Raw genomic sequence first — 17037 nt, forward strand, 5'->3', positions numbered from 1 at the left:
AATTAATCACTTTAAAGCGTACAATTCAGTGGCGTTTAGTACATTCACGATATTGGCATCTGCCACATGTGTCTAGTTCCCAAACATTTTCATATCACACCCAAAGGAGATCCCATGCCCATTCTGCCCTCTGCTATCCCCTGGCAGCCACCAGTCTGCCTTGTTGAGTGGTCTTTTGTGACTGGCGGCTTTCATTTAGCACCATGATCTTAGGTTCATCCATGCTGCAGTGGGTGTTGGTGCTTTCTTCCTGGTACGAGCATGACGTGGTCCAGTCATTGTGGAAAACAATTGGGTGGTTCCTCAAAATTTGAAATATAGGATTACCCTATGAGCTAGCAGCTCCACTTCTGGGTATCTAACTAAACTAATTGAAAACAGGCATTGGGGGAAGAAAACACCTGCACATGAATGTTCAATAGCAGCACTGTTGTGAACAACAGCCGGTATGTGAAGACAATCTAAATGGCCATCGACAGATCAATGGGTTAACAATTTCCACACAATGGACGATTACCTTTTGTTATCAGTATTATTATAGCTTTCTTAACTCCTATTGATTTGTTCAAAACTGCCCTCAGCTGTCATCTCTTTTCCACAAAGAGTCTTACCTGAGTCTGGAGACCATTCCTTTTTCTGACCACAGAAGCTTGTCTTAGTCTCTGTCATGCCTCTTCCATTCATTAATTCATTCCCTGATTCCTTCCAAAGTATTTTGGGTGCCTGTTATAGACAAGGTCACTCCAGTGGGGAGGGACTGACAACACCAAGTCAGCTGAAATAACAGCGCCGTCGAGGGAGTGTGTGTCATGCAGTGTGTGCCATGCAGAGAATTTTGGGTTGGGTGGGAGGGTGCTTGGCTGTCTCACTGTTGCTCTGATGGACCAGGAGGAGATGTTTGCAATGAAACCCAAGTGATATGGAAGCAGCTTTGCAAAGGTGGAGGACAGCCTCCATTGAGGGGCCGCTTCCCAGGATCTGGAGGTGGGGATGAGCTTGGGGAAGCTGCAGAGAACTATGAGGTTGGAGCTGCTCATAGGGAGAAGTCACCGGGCTTTGAGGGGCAAAGGGAGGCCTAACTCCTGTGGAAGTCACTGGAGGGATTGAGGCAGGGTAAGGTAAGGTCAGGGGTGTATGCGATGTGACCTGTGGGACACAGAGAAAGTGGTACCTCAACAGCCATGAGTGACCTTTAAGGATGCTCACAGATGGTGCCAACTCAGGAGGAGGGTCCCAGAGGGACTGGCTCTGCCACCTGCGGGCAGCTGCTCCCGGAATGCCTGCACTGCATGACTTGCTGGTTTGTGGGAATGGTTCCGTCTTGCTCGGTCACTTCCACGACAATCACCAGAGGAACCAGGCCTGGGCAGGGGCCTGTGGTGACGTGAGCAGCCCTGATGACATCAGAAATGCAGACAGTTCCAGACATTCAAGCATGATGCCCTTGGCTCTCGGGTGAAAGTCTTCCTCAGTGTGGCCGGGAAAGTCATTGAATTCACGTTGGACCCGGACCTGGTAAATCTTCAGAAGCACGCTCTGTTCTGCAGGATTTTAAGCTTCAGATGGGCCTAGACTGGTTTGCACAGATAGGGCCTGTGCACTAGAGCATACAAGGATCTTCAGCCCATCTCCTTTTGGTTCTCATATACTTGCTGAGCCCTGGCTAGGCCCTCCTGGACTTTGTTTCAGGGCCTGCAGAGGCTGCTGTACAGGTCACACTTGGTCTCTGCTCTCATGGTCAAGTAGCCAGGATGGACATAAAACTAATGGACACATACATCAAGAGCTAATTAAAAATTATGCTGAAGGCCATGGTGGAAAAATAACAGGAAACCTAACAGGCGGGTAGGAAGGATGAGACCATGAGGGATGAGTAGGAGTTCATCAGAGAAAAGTGTTGCCTCCAGAGGGAATGGCACAGGAGGCAGTCACCCTGTGGTGGGAAAGCACTTAATGAGTGAGGAGGGGCATGGTGGTAGAAAAGCTTAAGAAATGGAGGTCAGGGCTCTGAGGTTACAGTGGGGGCTTTATATTTCATCCTAAGAGCCACTGTGATGTCATGAGGGTGAGCAATACAGGGCCCTGTTTGCTTGCTTGCTTGTGGGGTAGGCAGGAGTTGAAGTGGGAAACCAGGGCAGAGGCTGCAGAGTTGTACAGGTGAAAGTGATGCTGGACTGCCCCCCAGGGGTTAGAAGTGAAATGAAGATAAGAGATCAGGATCCAAAACCATTTCTTCTCTCCCTTTTTCTTCTTGGGGCACCCAGTCGTATTTTTTCCCAGAAGACATTTCTTAAAGGATCACTTAAGGCAGAAACTGTCAAACCCACAAACCAAATTCACTTGCTACTAGTTTTTGCAAATAAAATTTTATTGCAGTATAGCCGTGCACATTAATTTATGTCTCCTCTGTGGCTGCTTCACACTACAGCAGCAGAGCTGAGTGGTGGCAGCAGAGACTGTGTGTCCCGCAAAGCCTCAGAGTTTTATTATTTGGCCCCTTACAGAAGACATTTGCCAATTCCTGACCTAAGCAAAGTGAGTGAGGGACACATTTTCAAAACACAAATCTGTTGGCGTAAAGTCTTCCTAGCACTTAAATGTGTTTAATTCCTCTGAAAAATGCTAAAGTATACATGTTTTCAAAATTGACTTCTGTTTTTCTTTAAGCTTTTGCTGATATTATATATGAGAAACTCACCTTATGCTTTAGGTTTAGAAAGTCAGGGTTGAAACTCAGACTTTGAAGATGTTGTGTGATATTATTTCTCTAAATTTCTACTCCAATACTGAAGTCCCCTGATGTGTTATTTCACTTTTCGTCCTTTCTCTGAAATGCTCATTTTCCCTCTTTTCTGTAAAATATAATCTCTAGGAAGAAGTTTCTAAAAGTAGCTTTTAGCCTTTGCAAAGATAAAGGTGGGCTTCTTGTACAAGAATTTTTAGAAGAGTTTGTTCATTGCAAATGCAGACGCATCCTACTAAGCCACATAACAAAAAATAATCACAATGATGAAAACAACAAAGCCAATTTTCCAGATTCCACCTTTCTCCTTCCCCATCCTCTTCATGTTTGAATTTGTGCTGCCAAATTCTATAGATCATTTTCAGATCCACTTGATTTACAGATTTGAGCTGAATTTCACTTGGAAAACTGACCATATGTCTGGCAGGCACCAGCGACCATTGGCAGAGCTACGGGGTTGATACTAAACAGATGGGCTTTCTAGTTAGATGTGCTGTTTTTTCCACAATACATATGAGGAAGAAAAGAAGCCACTTTAATAATGTCTTGATTTTTCCACTAGTGTCAGAGGCATCAGTGATGCCCATTTATGTAGTCTTAATTTCAGCATCATTGTTGTGCAGGGTGCCTTAGACAGCTAGAAGAAGCTTAGTGACTTGGGAAATTTTGAGGCCCAACTTCTGCCTAGATCTTAGAGAATCCTGTTATCTTTGGAATACAGATAGTGGAAAAGATATGTGTATAGTCCAAAAAATAAATTATTAACACTATTTAGCAGGAATACATTCAAAGTGCTTAGTCCTGGGTTTGGTGCTCAAACTATTTGATAGCTTTTGTGGGGTTATTGCAGTCTAGGCAGCAAGGTGTAAATAGGGGTTGTCTGATAGATCTGTTTAGGAAAATCTAGCTAAACAACTGAATTCTTCCTGCAGGACTTCTCAGAGCCTATACTATGCTAATACGGATTGGGGCTCTCATGAAGAAGCTTTTAGTACAGACGGCATTTTCCAACTACGTTAATCCTCCCAGCATCTCCCTATGCTAGAGTTCCATGGAAGACACTCTGGGAAACACTGGTGTCATGCCTAGATGGTAAATTGAAGATCAGAGAGCCTGGACAGACCTGCCATTTACCAGCTATGTGACCTTGAACGAATGCTTTCCTGCCCTGAACCTCTACTTTTTCAACGTAAAGTAGAGCTGAAAACATAGGCCCTGCCTGTTACGGTTGTTTGTCTGGAATGAATGTGCAAAATATTTTGGTGGCCTCCTTTTGGACATTAAAATATAAGTTATCCTAAATTTAAGTATTTATTCAATTCACAATTTCCAGGTGCCAATTATTCACTCTGAAGCTTAGCCAGGCTTTTGTCTTTTCTTCTCTGTGCTTCTTAGCACCTCCACTAACCAGCAAAGGAGAGAAAGGAGATGTCCTTTGAGTTAAGAGCTGCTGAGGGGGCAGCTAGAAGAAGCCATGGCCAACATGAGGTCTGGAGGTGGCTCGGGAACTGTAGTTACCTTCCACTGTCAGGAGGCAGTGGGACAGCTTCAGGTCATTGCTAATACTCATTGGCCTGCATTTGATTCTGCTTCCATGTTTGTACCATGGGATCAATCCATTCATTCATTTATTCATTTGCTCACTCATTCATTCAACCCACCTGCCAGGCACTGTGCTAGGGGCCAAAGGAGGGAGCAGGCCCTAAGTCTAGGAATTGCACTGTGCAATTATTGAGGTCTCTGTTTCCCCCATACTGGAAAAGTCAGCAGTTACTCCATCAAAAAAGGGCTGTCATCAGATTACAGATCCTGATGAATGAACTTGCAGGGCTGTAGGAAAAAGCCTACAAGGTTTAGGGAATACAGCCATGGGCATTTAGCAGTATTTTCTTCCCTTTTCTTGAATAAATTCACTCCTTTTTTTTTGCATCCCTCTCTGCCCTCCACCCAACACCAGCAAGCAGTTTATTCCTCCATTATAAGCAGTGTGACTATAGGAAACTTGTCAAATGGTCTCACTTTGTCCTTGGATGGCGTGACCCTTGTTTTGTTTTTATTGATCAGCACACCCAAAATATCATGCTCTTCAGTCATTACTTAGGAATTTTCTAGGGATGGAGGAGGTCAAACCAAGAACTTTTACATTTGGGAGATTGAAATCTATTTTTAAAACTTGATTTTGGAGGTTCAGCTCCATTCTGGTGGTCACTCTCTGAGAACGCCCAGCACTTTTTCTGTAGATGGCTGTCAAGCCACATCTCTTGCAGCCTGGCCACAAGCAGTTGGTTTTTCAGTGCTCAGTGCTTCTGCGTGAGGTTATTGTATGTTGCTTTAATGGTTAACTTCTTCCTAGCCCTGTTTCTCCTTCCTCCTCCCAGATCTTAGACAGCAGTGTTATCATCTGCTCTGTGTCATCTAGCATGGGACTGGGAGAGAGGCGCAGTTGTCAAAGAGGCTGTGGAGTTAAGATCTCTTACAGCAGATGACCTGAGTTCTGAGCCCCACTCTGTCACTAACTAGCATGTGCCTGGGGAAATTGTTTCACATCTGTGTGCCTTCATTGTCCTCATCTGTAATGTAGGTGATGAAAATAGTTCTCTGCTTGCTAGGGTTATGATGGAATACAACGAGCAAATTCATGCCAGGTGCTCAGCACTGAGCCTGTTGCCCAGCAAATGCTCAGTAGATGCTGCCGTTGCTGATGACAGTGACGATAAAAACAAACCTTCGTATTCCTTGGCTCTTCCATATGTTTGGGTGCCCACATGCCCTGCCTTCCTGCCTTCAGCCTTGTTCCCGCTACAGTCTGCCATCCTCACCAAGATTCCATGTAGTCTTTTCACAAGGCTGAACTTGCTCCAGGTCCCTCAATGACTCCACATTGCCCCCAGGACTCTTATCGTAGCCACACACAGCTCTTCTTGGTCAGGTCCCCACATGCCTTCCCAAGCTCACCTCTGTCAACTCTGTTCCATTGACTGTAAGCTCCAGCCTAAGGGTTCTCAAGTTCCAGTGCACATACCCATGCCAGCAAATTAAGAACACTAAGAACAATGCAGTTAGTTTTTCATTTACAAATGTATAGTCAACTAGTTTTTTTTAAGAGACAGGGTCTTGCTCTGTTGCCCAGGCTGGAGCACAGTGGTGCAATCGTAGTTCACTATAACCTGAAACTCCTGAGCTTAAGCAATCCTCCTGCCTCAGCCTCCTGAGTTGCTAGGACTACAGGTGTGCATAACCATACCCAGCTAATTTTTTCCTTAGTTTTTATAGAGACAGGGTCTCACTGTGTTGCCCAGGCTGGGCTTGAACTCATACCCTCAAGCAGCCCTCCTGCATTGGCTTCTCAAGCCACTGTGCCCAGGCCTAAAAATTCTTTTTTTTTTTTTGAGACTATATTTTTCCTATTATGTGTAGTAAGTGGTGATGCTCATAGATGATTGCTTTGTGTAGTGTGTGTGCGCGCGTGTGTGTGTATTCATTATTGGCGTAATGGACATTAGCATATCTGTGTGGATCCCAATTTTATATGTGGAAATTTTACTGGGTTTCTGAGCCTTAGAGACTGGGGACCTCAGACCTAACTTCCCCAAATGACCCCCCGTTCCCCAAACACCATGTACTGCCATGTATTTATGAATTTGCACTTTTTACTAAAATCCTACTCAACCTCCAATACCAACTCAATTATCACTACCCACTACCTCCTCTAGCTTCTAGTAGCCTTCTTAGAGTTATCCCACCCTCAAGCAGGAGAAGTTGCTTCCTCTGCTGTTATAATCCTCTTTCTCGATTCTTCCCGGTGGTTCCACGCACCTTAGTTTTCTCTGTGGTCACTGAGTCCCCTGGGAGAGAGGGTGCCTAGCACCACCTTGTCCCTCAGGCCTAACACTGTGCTTTGTTCAAAGACAATGGCCACTGTGAATTGGTGATACGGGTAAGGACTCAAAGAAGAAATAGAGGCCATATCTCAGCTTCTTATTTGCTTCTCTTGTGGCTCATGTCACATTATGAGGCTGCCTTACACCTTCTGTGTTTCTTCTTTTCTCCTCCATAAATACATGAGCTTCATGCAGCGGGAAACAGCGGGCATGTTGATGCAATTTACTGCTCTGTCGAAACTCGGAGCAGTCCTGACACACAGCAGGCCGATATGATGAATGGGTTTGTGAGTGAATGAATGAAACAAACAAGGAAAAAAATATTTTCCAATATTGTCGGATAGAGATGGCACCTTTCTTCTCTAAGAAGTCAGCCGTGCAGCACACGGCACTGGGTACCTGACCTCACTCCTGCACAAATATGGGGCCTTCCTTCCAATATGTTTTTGGGGAATTCTGTGAAGTGGAAGGATAAGATAAGATATCTTAGTGGATAAAAGATGAGGATGAGAAAGTACCTGATGTCACTAAAGGGTGGACATCAAAGTCAGATGGACGAGGAGCAGACCCTGGCTCCAGCATTTGGCAGCCCTGCACTCCGGATTCACAGGTCGAGCAGGTGTTTATTTGAGCACCCCCGGGTGCCAGGAACCAGCAAAGGTGCCACAGACCCAACAACAAGCACGAGAGTGACAGTTCTCGTTGTCGTGGAGCTTATGTTTGTTCCCGTGGGAAGTGCAGATGACAGTGAATCAACAGTGAATCCCAAGACACAATTTGAGAGCGATCAGAGCTAGGATGGAAGGAAATGTGAATAGAGGGATTGGCCCTGTGCCAGGCATGGAAATGAGCCTGTAAGCTCCGTCAGTCCTAGAACAGTTCTTGCCTCGTAGCTCTGTGGCTGTTGATGGGGGAAAGGGATGGAGTCAGTTACCCAGGGACAAGTATACCAGCTACTGTGAGCCTGAGGCCTGGGAGAGGGCTGGCTGGTGCTGCCAAAGAGGCTGGAGCCTGCCCCTTGAGTTGCAAGTGTGTGACATCAGCAAGGCAGGTCCAGCTGCCCCATCCATCATCTGAGGACTGAGGCCGTGTGTGGCACTTCCTCACACAGATGCCAGTTGTGAGAAACACTTCCCATTAATTAACCTCTAATGCCTCAGAGGTGGCAGAGGTGCAGTGGAACTTGGCACTGCTGTTACTCAGAGGCTGGGCGGTGGCTGCTAATGTGTTTGCACCTTCCAGAGTCTCCCCGGTGTGAGAAGGCAGTTCCTCAGGAATTGCAGGGAGAGACACTGAGAGAATTCCTGGAATAGGGGGAGGTGCTCCCCATCTGTCCCTTCCCTCTGTGGACAGGTGTGCATGGGGCACACGCACCCACCCACAGATGGCACCCCACCCATGCAGGTGCACACCCAGCCATGCCCATGCACACTGGCTCTGCAGATGTTCACCCGCCCACCCTCAGAGGTACACACCTACCCGCTCTGTGCGCACCTGCCCACCAGCATCCGCGGGCCACACCGTGCCGTGGATGACCACACCTGCCCCGCTCTACACCTCAGTGATGCGCTCATGTCCTCTGCCCTTGAGGGGTTTTGTAAGTAGTTTTCTCCTCCGAGCAGCAGTTTTTTGAAGTTTCTCTTCTTGGGCGGAGAGTCATAGCTCTCACAAGCCCTCCCCTGGCACAGTCCTGGGCTTGAGCCACCCCAGGGAAGACAGAGGGGAGGGAACTTCCTCCCAAGGGGGATGCAGAGCAGCGCAGCCTCTACCCCAGGCCCTTGGGCATGGGGTCTTCACTCCCCTGATGACACCTGAGCCCCTTCAGGAGCTGCTCGGACTAAGGCATCTGTCCTGGTCAATGCATTGGATTTTTGGTTTAGGAGCAAAGGGTCTTTTAAGTCTTTTGAGCTGAAGACCCTCTAGTGGCTCCCTTCCGAAATTCTGAATCAGGTTCAAGTCCCTGACTCTGACCCTGCCTGCCTCCCCAGCATATCCATGCCTCTCAGCCACTGTTCCCTCCTGTCTGGGACAGCCTGCCCCTTTCCCATCACAGCCCCCGTCCTGTTCCCCACAGGGGCGGCCCTCGGGAGCACTCCCTGTCACAGTCAGTCAGTCGGCACCTGCCCTTGAGGCTCCCCGAGCAGGCCCTGGGTCCTGTCCTTCCTTGCGTCTGTAGGGATCCTGGTTCAGGGCTCTCTATGTCCCCCCAGCACATGCCTGAGCTGTTGTTGGCACTGGAGACACAGCTGCAAACATCCATCCAGGGCCTGCAGTCAGGAGCTTCAGCTCGGGGCATGGGCAGGAGAGTGGAAACAACTACAAATAGGCAAACAAATAAGTGTGTGCATGCATGTGCGTGTGTGTGCATGTGGGTGTGCATGTGCGTGTGCGTGTGTGTGCATGTGTGTGCATGTGCGTGTGCGTGCATGTGCGTGTGCATGCGTGTGCGTGCATTGCGTGTGTGCACGTGTGTGCATGCGTCGGTGCGTGTGCGTGCGCACGCGTGTGTGCGTGTATGCGTGTGTGTGCGTGTGTGAGCGTGCGTGTGCGTGTTTGTGCATGTGTGTGTGCATGTGCATGTGTGTGCGTGTGTGTGTGTGCATGTGCGTATGTGTGTGCATGCATACCAGCTGATACTTGTGATGAGAAAATAAAGAGTAAGGCAAGAAATAGTGATGAGTGCTATCCCAGATGGGGTGAGCCAGGACTGTTTAAATTCACGCTTTTATTCATTGTTCATCTCCCACAGGCGAGTACAGCCCCACAAAGGCAGGCATTGTCTCTTTTGTTCACCTCTGCACACCCTGTGCCTATTAGGATACATGGCACATGGTTGGTGTCAGTATGTATTTGTTGGAAGTTCGAGTGAGTGAGTGAGTGGATGAGAGTGAGTGAATGAGTGAGTGAGTAAGTGAATGAGTGAGTGAATTCTTGGAGGGAGGAGTGCAGTCTTCTCTGGGGCCAAAGTGCTCCCTCTGCAGCCCTCAGCTCTGCTGTGAGGACCACTGTGTGTCAGAGATGGGGTGGGAACCCCAGAACCTGCTCCAGCCACTAGGGCAGAAGTAGGGGGGCAGCTGATTAAAATAGTGAAGATGGTGACAGTGGTCCTGGCAGTGATGGTGGTAGGGAGGAGAAGCCACTGCCCACCTTCCACCAGTGGAAGCAGTCACATAGCCACAGCAAGAAGTAGCAACCATACCTCCGAGCAAGGCCCTGGCAAGGGGAATGCAGGGAATGCGGAGTGGGGTCAGTGCTCCAACCTCCTGTTAGTAAGTGGCAGAGCCAGGAGGGGAGCCTGGGGTGCCTGGTCCCAGCCGCTGTGTTCTTCACAGCTACATCACACTGGCTTCCATGGCATGTGGCAAGCACTAACACACAATAAGGATGATAATAAGGGGGAGGGGCAGCAGAGCACAGAGAGCTGCACAAGTTTAGTGATTAATTTGGATTTTGTCCTAAATGAGGCAGGGGAGTGAGCAGGAAGTGATAGGGTTAGAGCTCTATTTCTAAGACATCGGATCACAGGAAGACCAGTTGCTGGGGCGGGGATGCTGGTGCCAGACCAGGGTTGTAATGAAGCAGGTGGCAAACAGAGTTGGGTTCAGGGTCTGATCTGCAGTTTATTTTATGTGCTGCTCCTTTTTGCCTTGGCTGCTAGGAATCTCAGGGCACACAAGCACCCTTCTCTGGAGCCCATGTGGTGTCTGTTGTGGGGACCCCCTAACTCCTTTGGCCCTGAGCAGACCCTACTTCCTCCAGATCCCTCCTGACACTCCCTTCATCCTACAACTGTGCGTGTGTTTCTGGTGACTGATGCCGATCCTTTGTGAAGGAGGTGAGATATAAATAAAGCAATGATTATGCTCCATCCTCGTCTCCTCTGCTCATCCCTGGGGATCTTCGTCTTCATCTTCAGCTAAGCTTGGAGCCTTGGGGAGACCCAGCCCATCCTTCCCCTTATGCCAAGAACACTCAGGACAGCCGGCTCCCCCAGGGCCATGTGGAGTCGCAGTCTTGCTCCCATCTGGCGTATGTAGGTGGAGGAAGGAAAGGAGAGAATGAGAACATGGAATGCACTGTCTCTGAGAAGAGAAGGACCCCAGTACATCCCTCTGCCTCCCGTGGCCTTGGAGAGAGGGTGACCAGGAGGATCTGTGGTTGATCGGTGTTCTGCAGCTGCCCTGGTTCCACACATTTCCTGGGCTCCCACTGGGTACCAGGCACTAGGTGCTGGGGTCACCCCAAAAACATGGCAGAGGATGCCATTGCTGTAGCTTCCTTAATGGTTTGCAGAGCCCAGAATGTCAAACACGACATTCCTGGGCTTGTCTTTCCCCATGGGGCTGCTTTGTGGAGCATCTGTGGACACAGCACCTAGCACAGTTAACACTGTGTTAGTCCATTTTCATTCTGCTACAAAGAAGTGCCCCCAATTAAACAAAAAAGAACTGCCCAAGACTGGATGATTTATAAAGGAAAGAAGTTTAATTGACTCACAGTTCAGCATGGTTGGGGAAGCCTCAGAAAACTTACAGTCATGGCAGAAGGTGAAGGGGAAGCAAGGCACCTTCTTCACAAGGCAGCAGGAAGGAGAAGTGCAGGGCAAAGGGGGAAGAGCCCCTTATAAAACCATCAAACCTCATGAGAACTCACTCATCATCACGAGGACAGCATGGGGGAAACCACCTCCCTGATCCAATCACCTCCACCTGGTCTTTCTCTTGACACATGGGGATTATGGGGATTATAATTCAAGATGAGATTTGGGTGGGGACACAAAGCCTAACCATCTCGGCACTCTATTAGTAATGCCTGGAGACAATGGCCTCGTGCCCCAACCCCCCTGGGGCAGGCCTGGTTTATCCTCTTGATTTGGTGTCCCATCCTTCCAAGTTCTGCTTTGGGTCCCCTCGATGCAGCTTTGGAAGGTGAGAGGGTTCTCTGGAGTCAGGGTGCTCAAGGTCCTACCCTGCCACAGCATTTCCCAGCTCTGAGACCAACAACAAAATGGCTCATGGCTTTGATCTTCAGTGTGTTCATCTGTAAAATGGATATAAAACGGAATGATCTCTAGCTCATAGATTTATTGTGAAGGTAAAATGGGACAATGCCTTAGGATAGTTCCTGGCCCTCCACAGGCAGTGACCAACATTTACCCCATCATAATTATTCTATTGCTTATATAATAGAAATTATTATAATAGAAAATTTTACCAAAAGCTACCCGCACTGGCATGGTATGTTAATCAGTGACTATAAAGTCTAGACACACAGATAATATTATTTTACATGGATGATAACATAAACAATTAATAAACTGTGTATCATGGATGTTTATCTTTGTTTCCAGATTGTTTTCCATTTTAATTATTTTTAGAGACTGGGTCTCTCTCTCTGTAGCCCAGGCTGGTGTACAGTTGCAAATCATAGCTCACTGCAGTCTTGACCTCCTAGGCTCAAGTGATCCTCCTGTCTCAGACTCTTAAGTAGCATGCACCACCATGCCTGGCTAATTTTCAAGCATATTTTTTTGTAGAGGTGGAGTCTCTGTATGTTGCCCGGGCTGGTCTCAAACTCTTGGGATCAAGTGATCCTCTAGCCTTGGCATCCCAAAGCATTACAATTACAGGTATGAGTCATTGCGTTGGCCTTTCCAGAATTTATGACCACACTGAGTCCTCCTTTTAACCTTACCTATCAGGGATGATTATTACGGTATCTTTTTTTTTTTTTTTTTTTTTTTACAGATGTGGAAACCGAGGCTCCGAGGGGCTGGGTGGCTTATTCAAAGGCCCTGGGCTAGAGACAGGTGCAGCCCTTTGGAAGCCAGACCCTGTGGAAGCTCTAGAGGCTGCCAGGCAGGCCGCCTGTCACTGGGGGCTCAGAGGTCACTGCCATGTGAGGCCTTGGGCCCTCGGGTGCTGCCTCATATGGCTCTTGTCCAGGCTGAGCGCTGCAGAGCCTGGATTCAGAGTAGACCATCCTGGGCCTCCTTGGGGCAGCTGGTGGCATGCATGGGGTGCCTTAGGTGGGAAAGGCGGGAGTGGGACCCTTCCCTGGGTCTGAAGGGCCTGGCCCATTATAGCCCCCAGCCCCTTGGACACTGGTGATGTCCCTTCCCCTCTCAACACTGGTGGCCTCCCTCCCTGTCCTCTCTGACAAAGGTGACCTCCTTCCTCAGGTGAGCGCTTGTGTTAGCCATGCCCTCCAGCCCTTCTCCCAGCATGTCCGTGCTTCCCGGGCCTCTGAGGTCTGCATCAGCTCAGGGCTCCCGGCCCCTTCTACAGGCAACAAGGCAAATTCACCTGCTGGCCATGGAACTGACCACGCGCTGACCATGGGAGGCTGAGCCGACTGTGGGGGAGTGTGTATGCTCGCAGGGCGAGGGGTCCTGGCAGAGGTCTGGGCTCCTGTGGCAGCAGCCATGCTGGGGAGCACCCCGCGGGTCTGCGATCTTCCTCCCCTGGTGACACTGGGAGGTTAAATCGGAGTCTGGATGGGACTCAGGTCTTCGTTGCTGCCAGAAGAAACATCCCTTCCCTGTCCCAGGAGGCATCTGGGGCAATATGCTCATTTATTCTCAGTCCTGCCTGGGTGATGGCCTGAGCTCTGGTCTACACTGTGACCGTGGGATGGAGGTGACGCTGGCTTACTTCGTGAGCTCCTCTAACTTTACCATTTTGTTAGTTGCATTTTGTTTCATTCGAACTAATCTTTCTTACTAAGGGACACACGGCATGTGCTACAAAAACAGCCTATGAAGCACATCTCCCTCTCTCCCCTGCCTGCCAACGGCCTGAATGCAGTGGCGTGATCGTGGCTCACTGCAACCTCTGCCTCCCAGGTTCAGACGATTCTCCTGTCTCAGCCTCCAGAGTAGCTGGGATATCAGGCACCTGCCACCATACTCAGCTAATTTTTGTGTTTTTAGTAGAGACGGGGTTTCACCATGTTGGTCAGGCTGGTCTCGAACTCCTGACTTTGTGATCTGCCTGCCTCGGCCTCCCAAAATGCTGGGATTACAGGCGTGAGCCACTGTGCCCAGCCCCAGGGTTCTCCATTTCTTTGGGGGGCCCACAGTCATTTTCTCTCCACACACCAGTGTGCGCCTGTATACCACCTCTGTTCACACACTGGTGGCGTGTGCGTGTGAATTCGTGAGCTGGGGTTTTCTTTGGCCTGTTTATCTCAGATCAGTTTCCTGTCCGTGCATGGAGATCCACTTTTTCTTTCTGCATCTGCACACAGGCCGTTGACAGGACAGACGATGACTTACCCAGTCCCCTGTGGACAGGCATGTAGGTCACTACCAGTCTCTTTTACAACAAACAGCACTGCCATGAGCTTCCTGGGACATTCATCTTCATGTGTCCCAGAGTCTACAAACGTGGCCGTTTCATGGACAAGGCAGGGGTCCTAGGAGCACTGCTTCCTCTGCCCGCTCACAGACGTGCTCACTCTGCAGCCGTTCGCTCAGAATTCTCACCGGCTTGGCTCTGCGCTGGGGTCCAAGGCGGCCCCAGGCCTGGCCTCTGCCCCAGGAGAGATGGCAGCCTGGTGGGAGGGCAGGCAGGCAGAGGTCTTTGCAGCTCCTTGGTGCCTACATAGGTAGCTTTATGGGCATAAGACAAGGCAGTGACCCTGTCTGGGACAAGAAGAAGGTAAAGACTCTGGACAAAGTTCTATTCAATGGAGAAACTGAAATGTATGAGGCAGAGAAGTGGCTGGGAGGGAGAGCAGCGTGGATGGAGGGCAGAACATGCACAAGGGTCCGGGGCAGGCAGCGTTTCGTCCTGGAATTAGGAGTGTCTTCACACGTGGTGCTTCACATGGCAGCAGGCGAGGGCTTCCGGTGGCCATGAGTGGGGTGCGGGAGGGAGGGTCTCACAGAGGGAAATCCAGCGTACGCTGCTGAGCGGCCGTGGCCGCTGTGGGCACACTGCTTGACAACCCTCCTGGGGTCCAGGCTTTGGGGGATCACTGGTGACCCCTGAGGGTGAGAGAGGTCGTCATCTTGGGCCTCCAGGAGTCACATAGGTTTGCTGGTCACTTGAGGTCCCCCCTTGGTTTTCGTCTTCCAGATGAAATGGACCAAGCGCCCCCGGCGCGTCCTGAATATCTGGTCTCAGGGATTCGAACTCCCCCTGTGAGGAGGAACAGCAAACTGGCCACCCTGGGCAGGATCTTCAAACCCTGGAAATGGAGGAAAAAGAAAAACGAAAAACTGAAGCAGACAACGTCAGGTAAGGGCCTGGTGCAGGCGCAGGCAGGCTCTGGCTGGGACCATCCTTGTCATGGTGCCACAGCCCCTGCTGACCTGTGACTTCCCGGCCCCCCCACACAGGAGGGGCACATTGTGCTTCATGGCCTGCGATGGCCACAGGAGCCATGCAAGTTACCCCGCTGGCCCCTCCAGGGCCCACCTGGCTGTCCCGAGGTCCTGGGGTGGGGTCGGCACCAGGCACCCCATGTGGGACGCTCTGCCCAGACCCTAAGCTGCCCACAAATCCACTGGAACGTTGTTAAAAACGAAGCCTCTCATTCACTTAGGGCCGGGTTGGGCCAAGACACTGGCTTTGGAGCAAGGTCTCGCTCGCTAGCCTCACTTGGGTGGTGAGCCCCCGGCCCACGCATCACCTCACCTCCCGTACCTGCAGTCTCACTCGGAGGATGCTGGGTCCTGGGGCCTGCCCCCACAGATGCGGGTTTAGTTGGCCAAGAGCCCCCTGGGTGACTCACAGGGTCGAGGCCCTCGGTTTGACTTTGACACCTCTGGGCCTCTCTTCTTCCTGAAAGACAGAGGCCGCTCCCCAGCTCCTAAGCTCTCTCAGCGTGCCTTCCCTACACCCTCCCACCAAAGCATCCAGAAGATTCCTCCACTCACCTCCTGCTGCACCCTCACACCCTGCCAGCCCTGGCTCTGTGGGAAGTGGGATTGTGATGGCTGGTCCTGTTGCCCCTGCCTCCTCGGAATCCACCCTGGGAACTGCAGCCATGAGGCTGAACCACGGACAGGGTGGACACAGGCAGTGATGACGGGACAAGCAGCCATGAGGCACATAACAGCAGAGCACGGCCCCCAGCATTTGGCACGGAGAAGCCAACTCAACCCTCAGAACCTCCTGCTAGGCCAGCACTCCCGCAGGACCCTGCCCCATCGTAGGGATGGAGAACAGGCCCAGAGAGGGAAGAAACTCACCCAGGGTCACACAGCCAGCAGGTGGCGGGGCTGAGGCTTGGACCCTGGCAGCCAGGTGTGGTGGCTCCTCAGCCTGGGCTCTGTGGATGGCAGTGTTCTGAGAAGCAGAGCCCGGAGGAGGCCGCATCTCCACCCCAGGGCCTACCCCCGCCCCGCCCCCGGCGTCCAAGCCACACACCTGTGAGCGACACCTAAAAACAATTAGTGAGGGAGCTGCTGATGTAGAATCAGTCCTGGGTCTCAGGAACCAGCCCTGGCGAGTGCCCGTCTCAGGCTGTTCCCTCGGGTGGTCCCTGGGGTCCCATTTCCTTTCCAGCTCTGAAGAGGCACGGGTTCCAGGCATTGAGGATGGTGGAGACGAAGGCCAGGTGTTACAGCGCCCAGGCTCACGGCAGGAGCAGCCGGTCAACACCAACAGCAGGCCCTCCACTCATGCTTGGTGCATGCTTTACAAAATTATTACTATTTTTTTTTTTTTACCAACCAAGAAGTTGATAGATGAATTCTTGTTGAAATGAAAACAGAACAAGCATCATCATTCAGCAGATCTTGAGCACCTCCTGTGTGCCCAGTACCAACAGGAGGGGCCCAGGCCCTGCCCACCCAGAGCTTTCTGCAGAGTAGGGAGTCGAGCGACAAAGTGTGGAAGCCACCAAGTGAACCAGCACGCGAGTCAATTCCAGACTCCGACGAGGCTGCAAGGCAGCCTCCCTCACTGGATGTTAAGCTCAGCCAGGTGGGCGGGGTCCATGTGTTCCCCTGCATCTGGCAGGGCCCCTTGCACACACATGGCACCAATGGGCTCTTTGCAATCCAGGCTTAATGACAGGATCAATGAGAAGGCCCTGGGGGTGGAAATGAGCAGGGTGGACACTGCTTTGGGCCCAGTGGTCTCAGAAGACCCAGGTGAGGAGGCTTCATTAAGCTGAGATGTAATTGGTTCATTGAGAAAGGCAGGGAAAAGCATGGCAGCAGTGGGAACAGCCCTTGCAAAGGCACCAGGCTGGGGAAGGCACGTCTGTGCAGCAGTGAAAGGCCGGGGAACTGGAGCAGAGCGACCTCCGTGACCTCAGGTGGGTCTCTGATGTTCTCCAGGCCTGCTGCCCCCAGCGGTGGGACTGGAAGGCTGAGGTTTGTCTTCTGAGGACTCTGGGTTCTTTGGCCTCCTCCAAGCTGTGCTGTGTGAGTTCACCAGCAAGATGCTTTGGGGACCC

At 50.8% G+C, this 17037-nt stretch overlaps 1 protein-coding gene across 6 annotated transcripts in view; it reads left to right on the top strand.

Annotated features, from left to right (window-relative positions):
• Nucleotides 1-17037, top strand: part of PHACTR3 (phosphatase and actin regulator 3) — a 275267-nt gene that overhangs the window by 156543 nt on the left and 101687 nt on the right. For all 6 annotated transcript variants that reach the window (XM_023231975.2, XM_023231974.3, XM_023231978.2 and 3 more), the window contains exon 2: nucleotides 14706-14867. In XM_023231975.2, the coding sequence (XP_023087743.2) occupies nucleotides 14706-14867 (162 nt within the window). The remainder of the gene's footprint in view (nucleotides 1-14705; nucleotides 14868-17037) is intronic.

The sequence above is a fragment of the Piliocolobus tephrosceles genome, chromosome 20 (genome assembly GCF_002776525.5).
Source record: "Piliocolobus tephrosceles isolate RC106 chromosome 20, ASM277652v3, whole genome shotgun sequence".
Taxonomy (NCBI): domain Eukaryota; kingdom Metazoa; phylum Chordata; class Mammalia; order Primates; family Cercopithecidae; genus Piliocolobus; species Piliocolobus tephrosceles.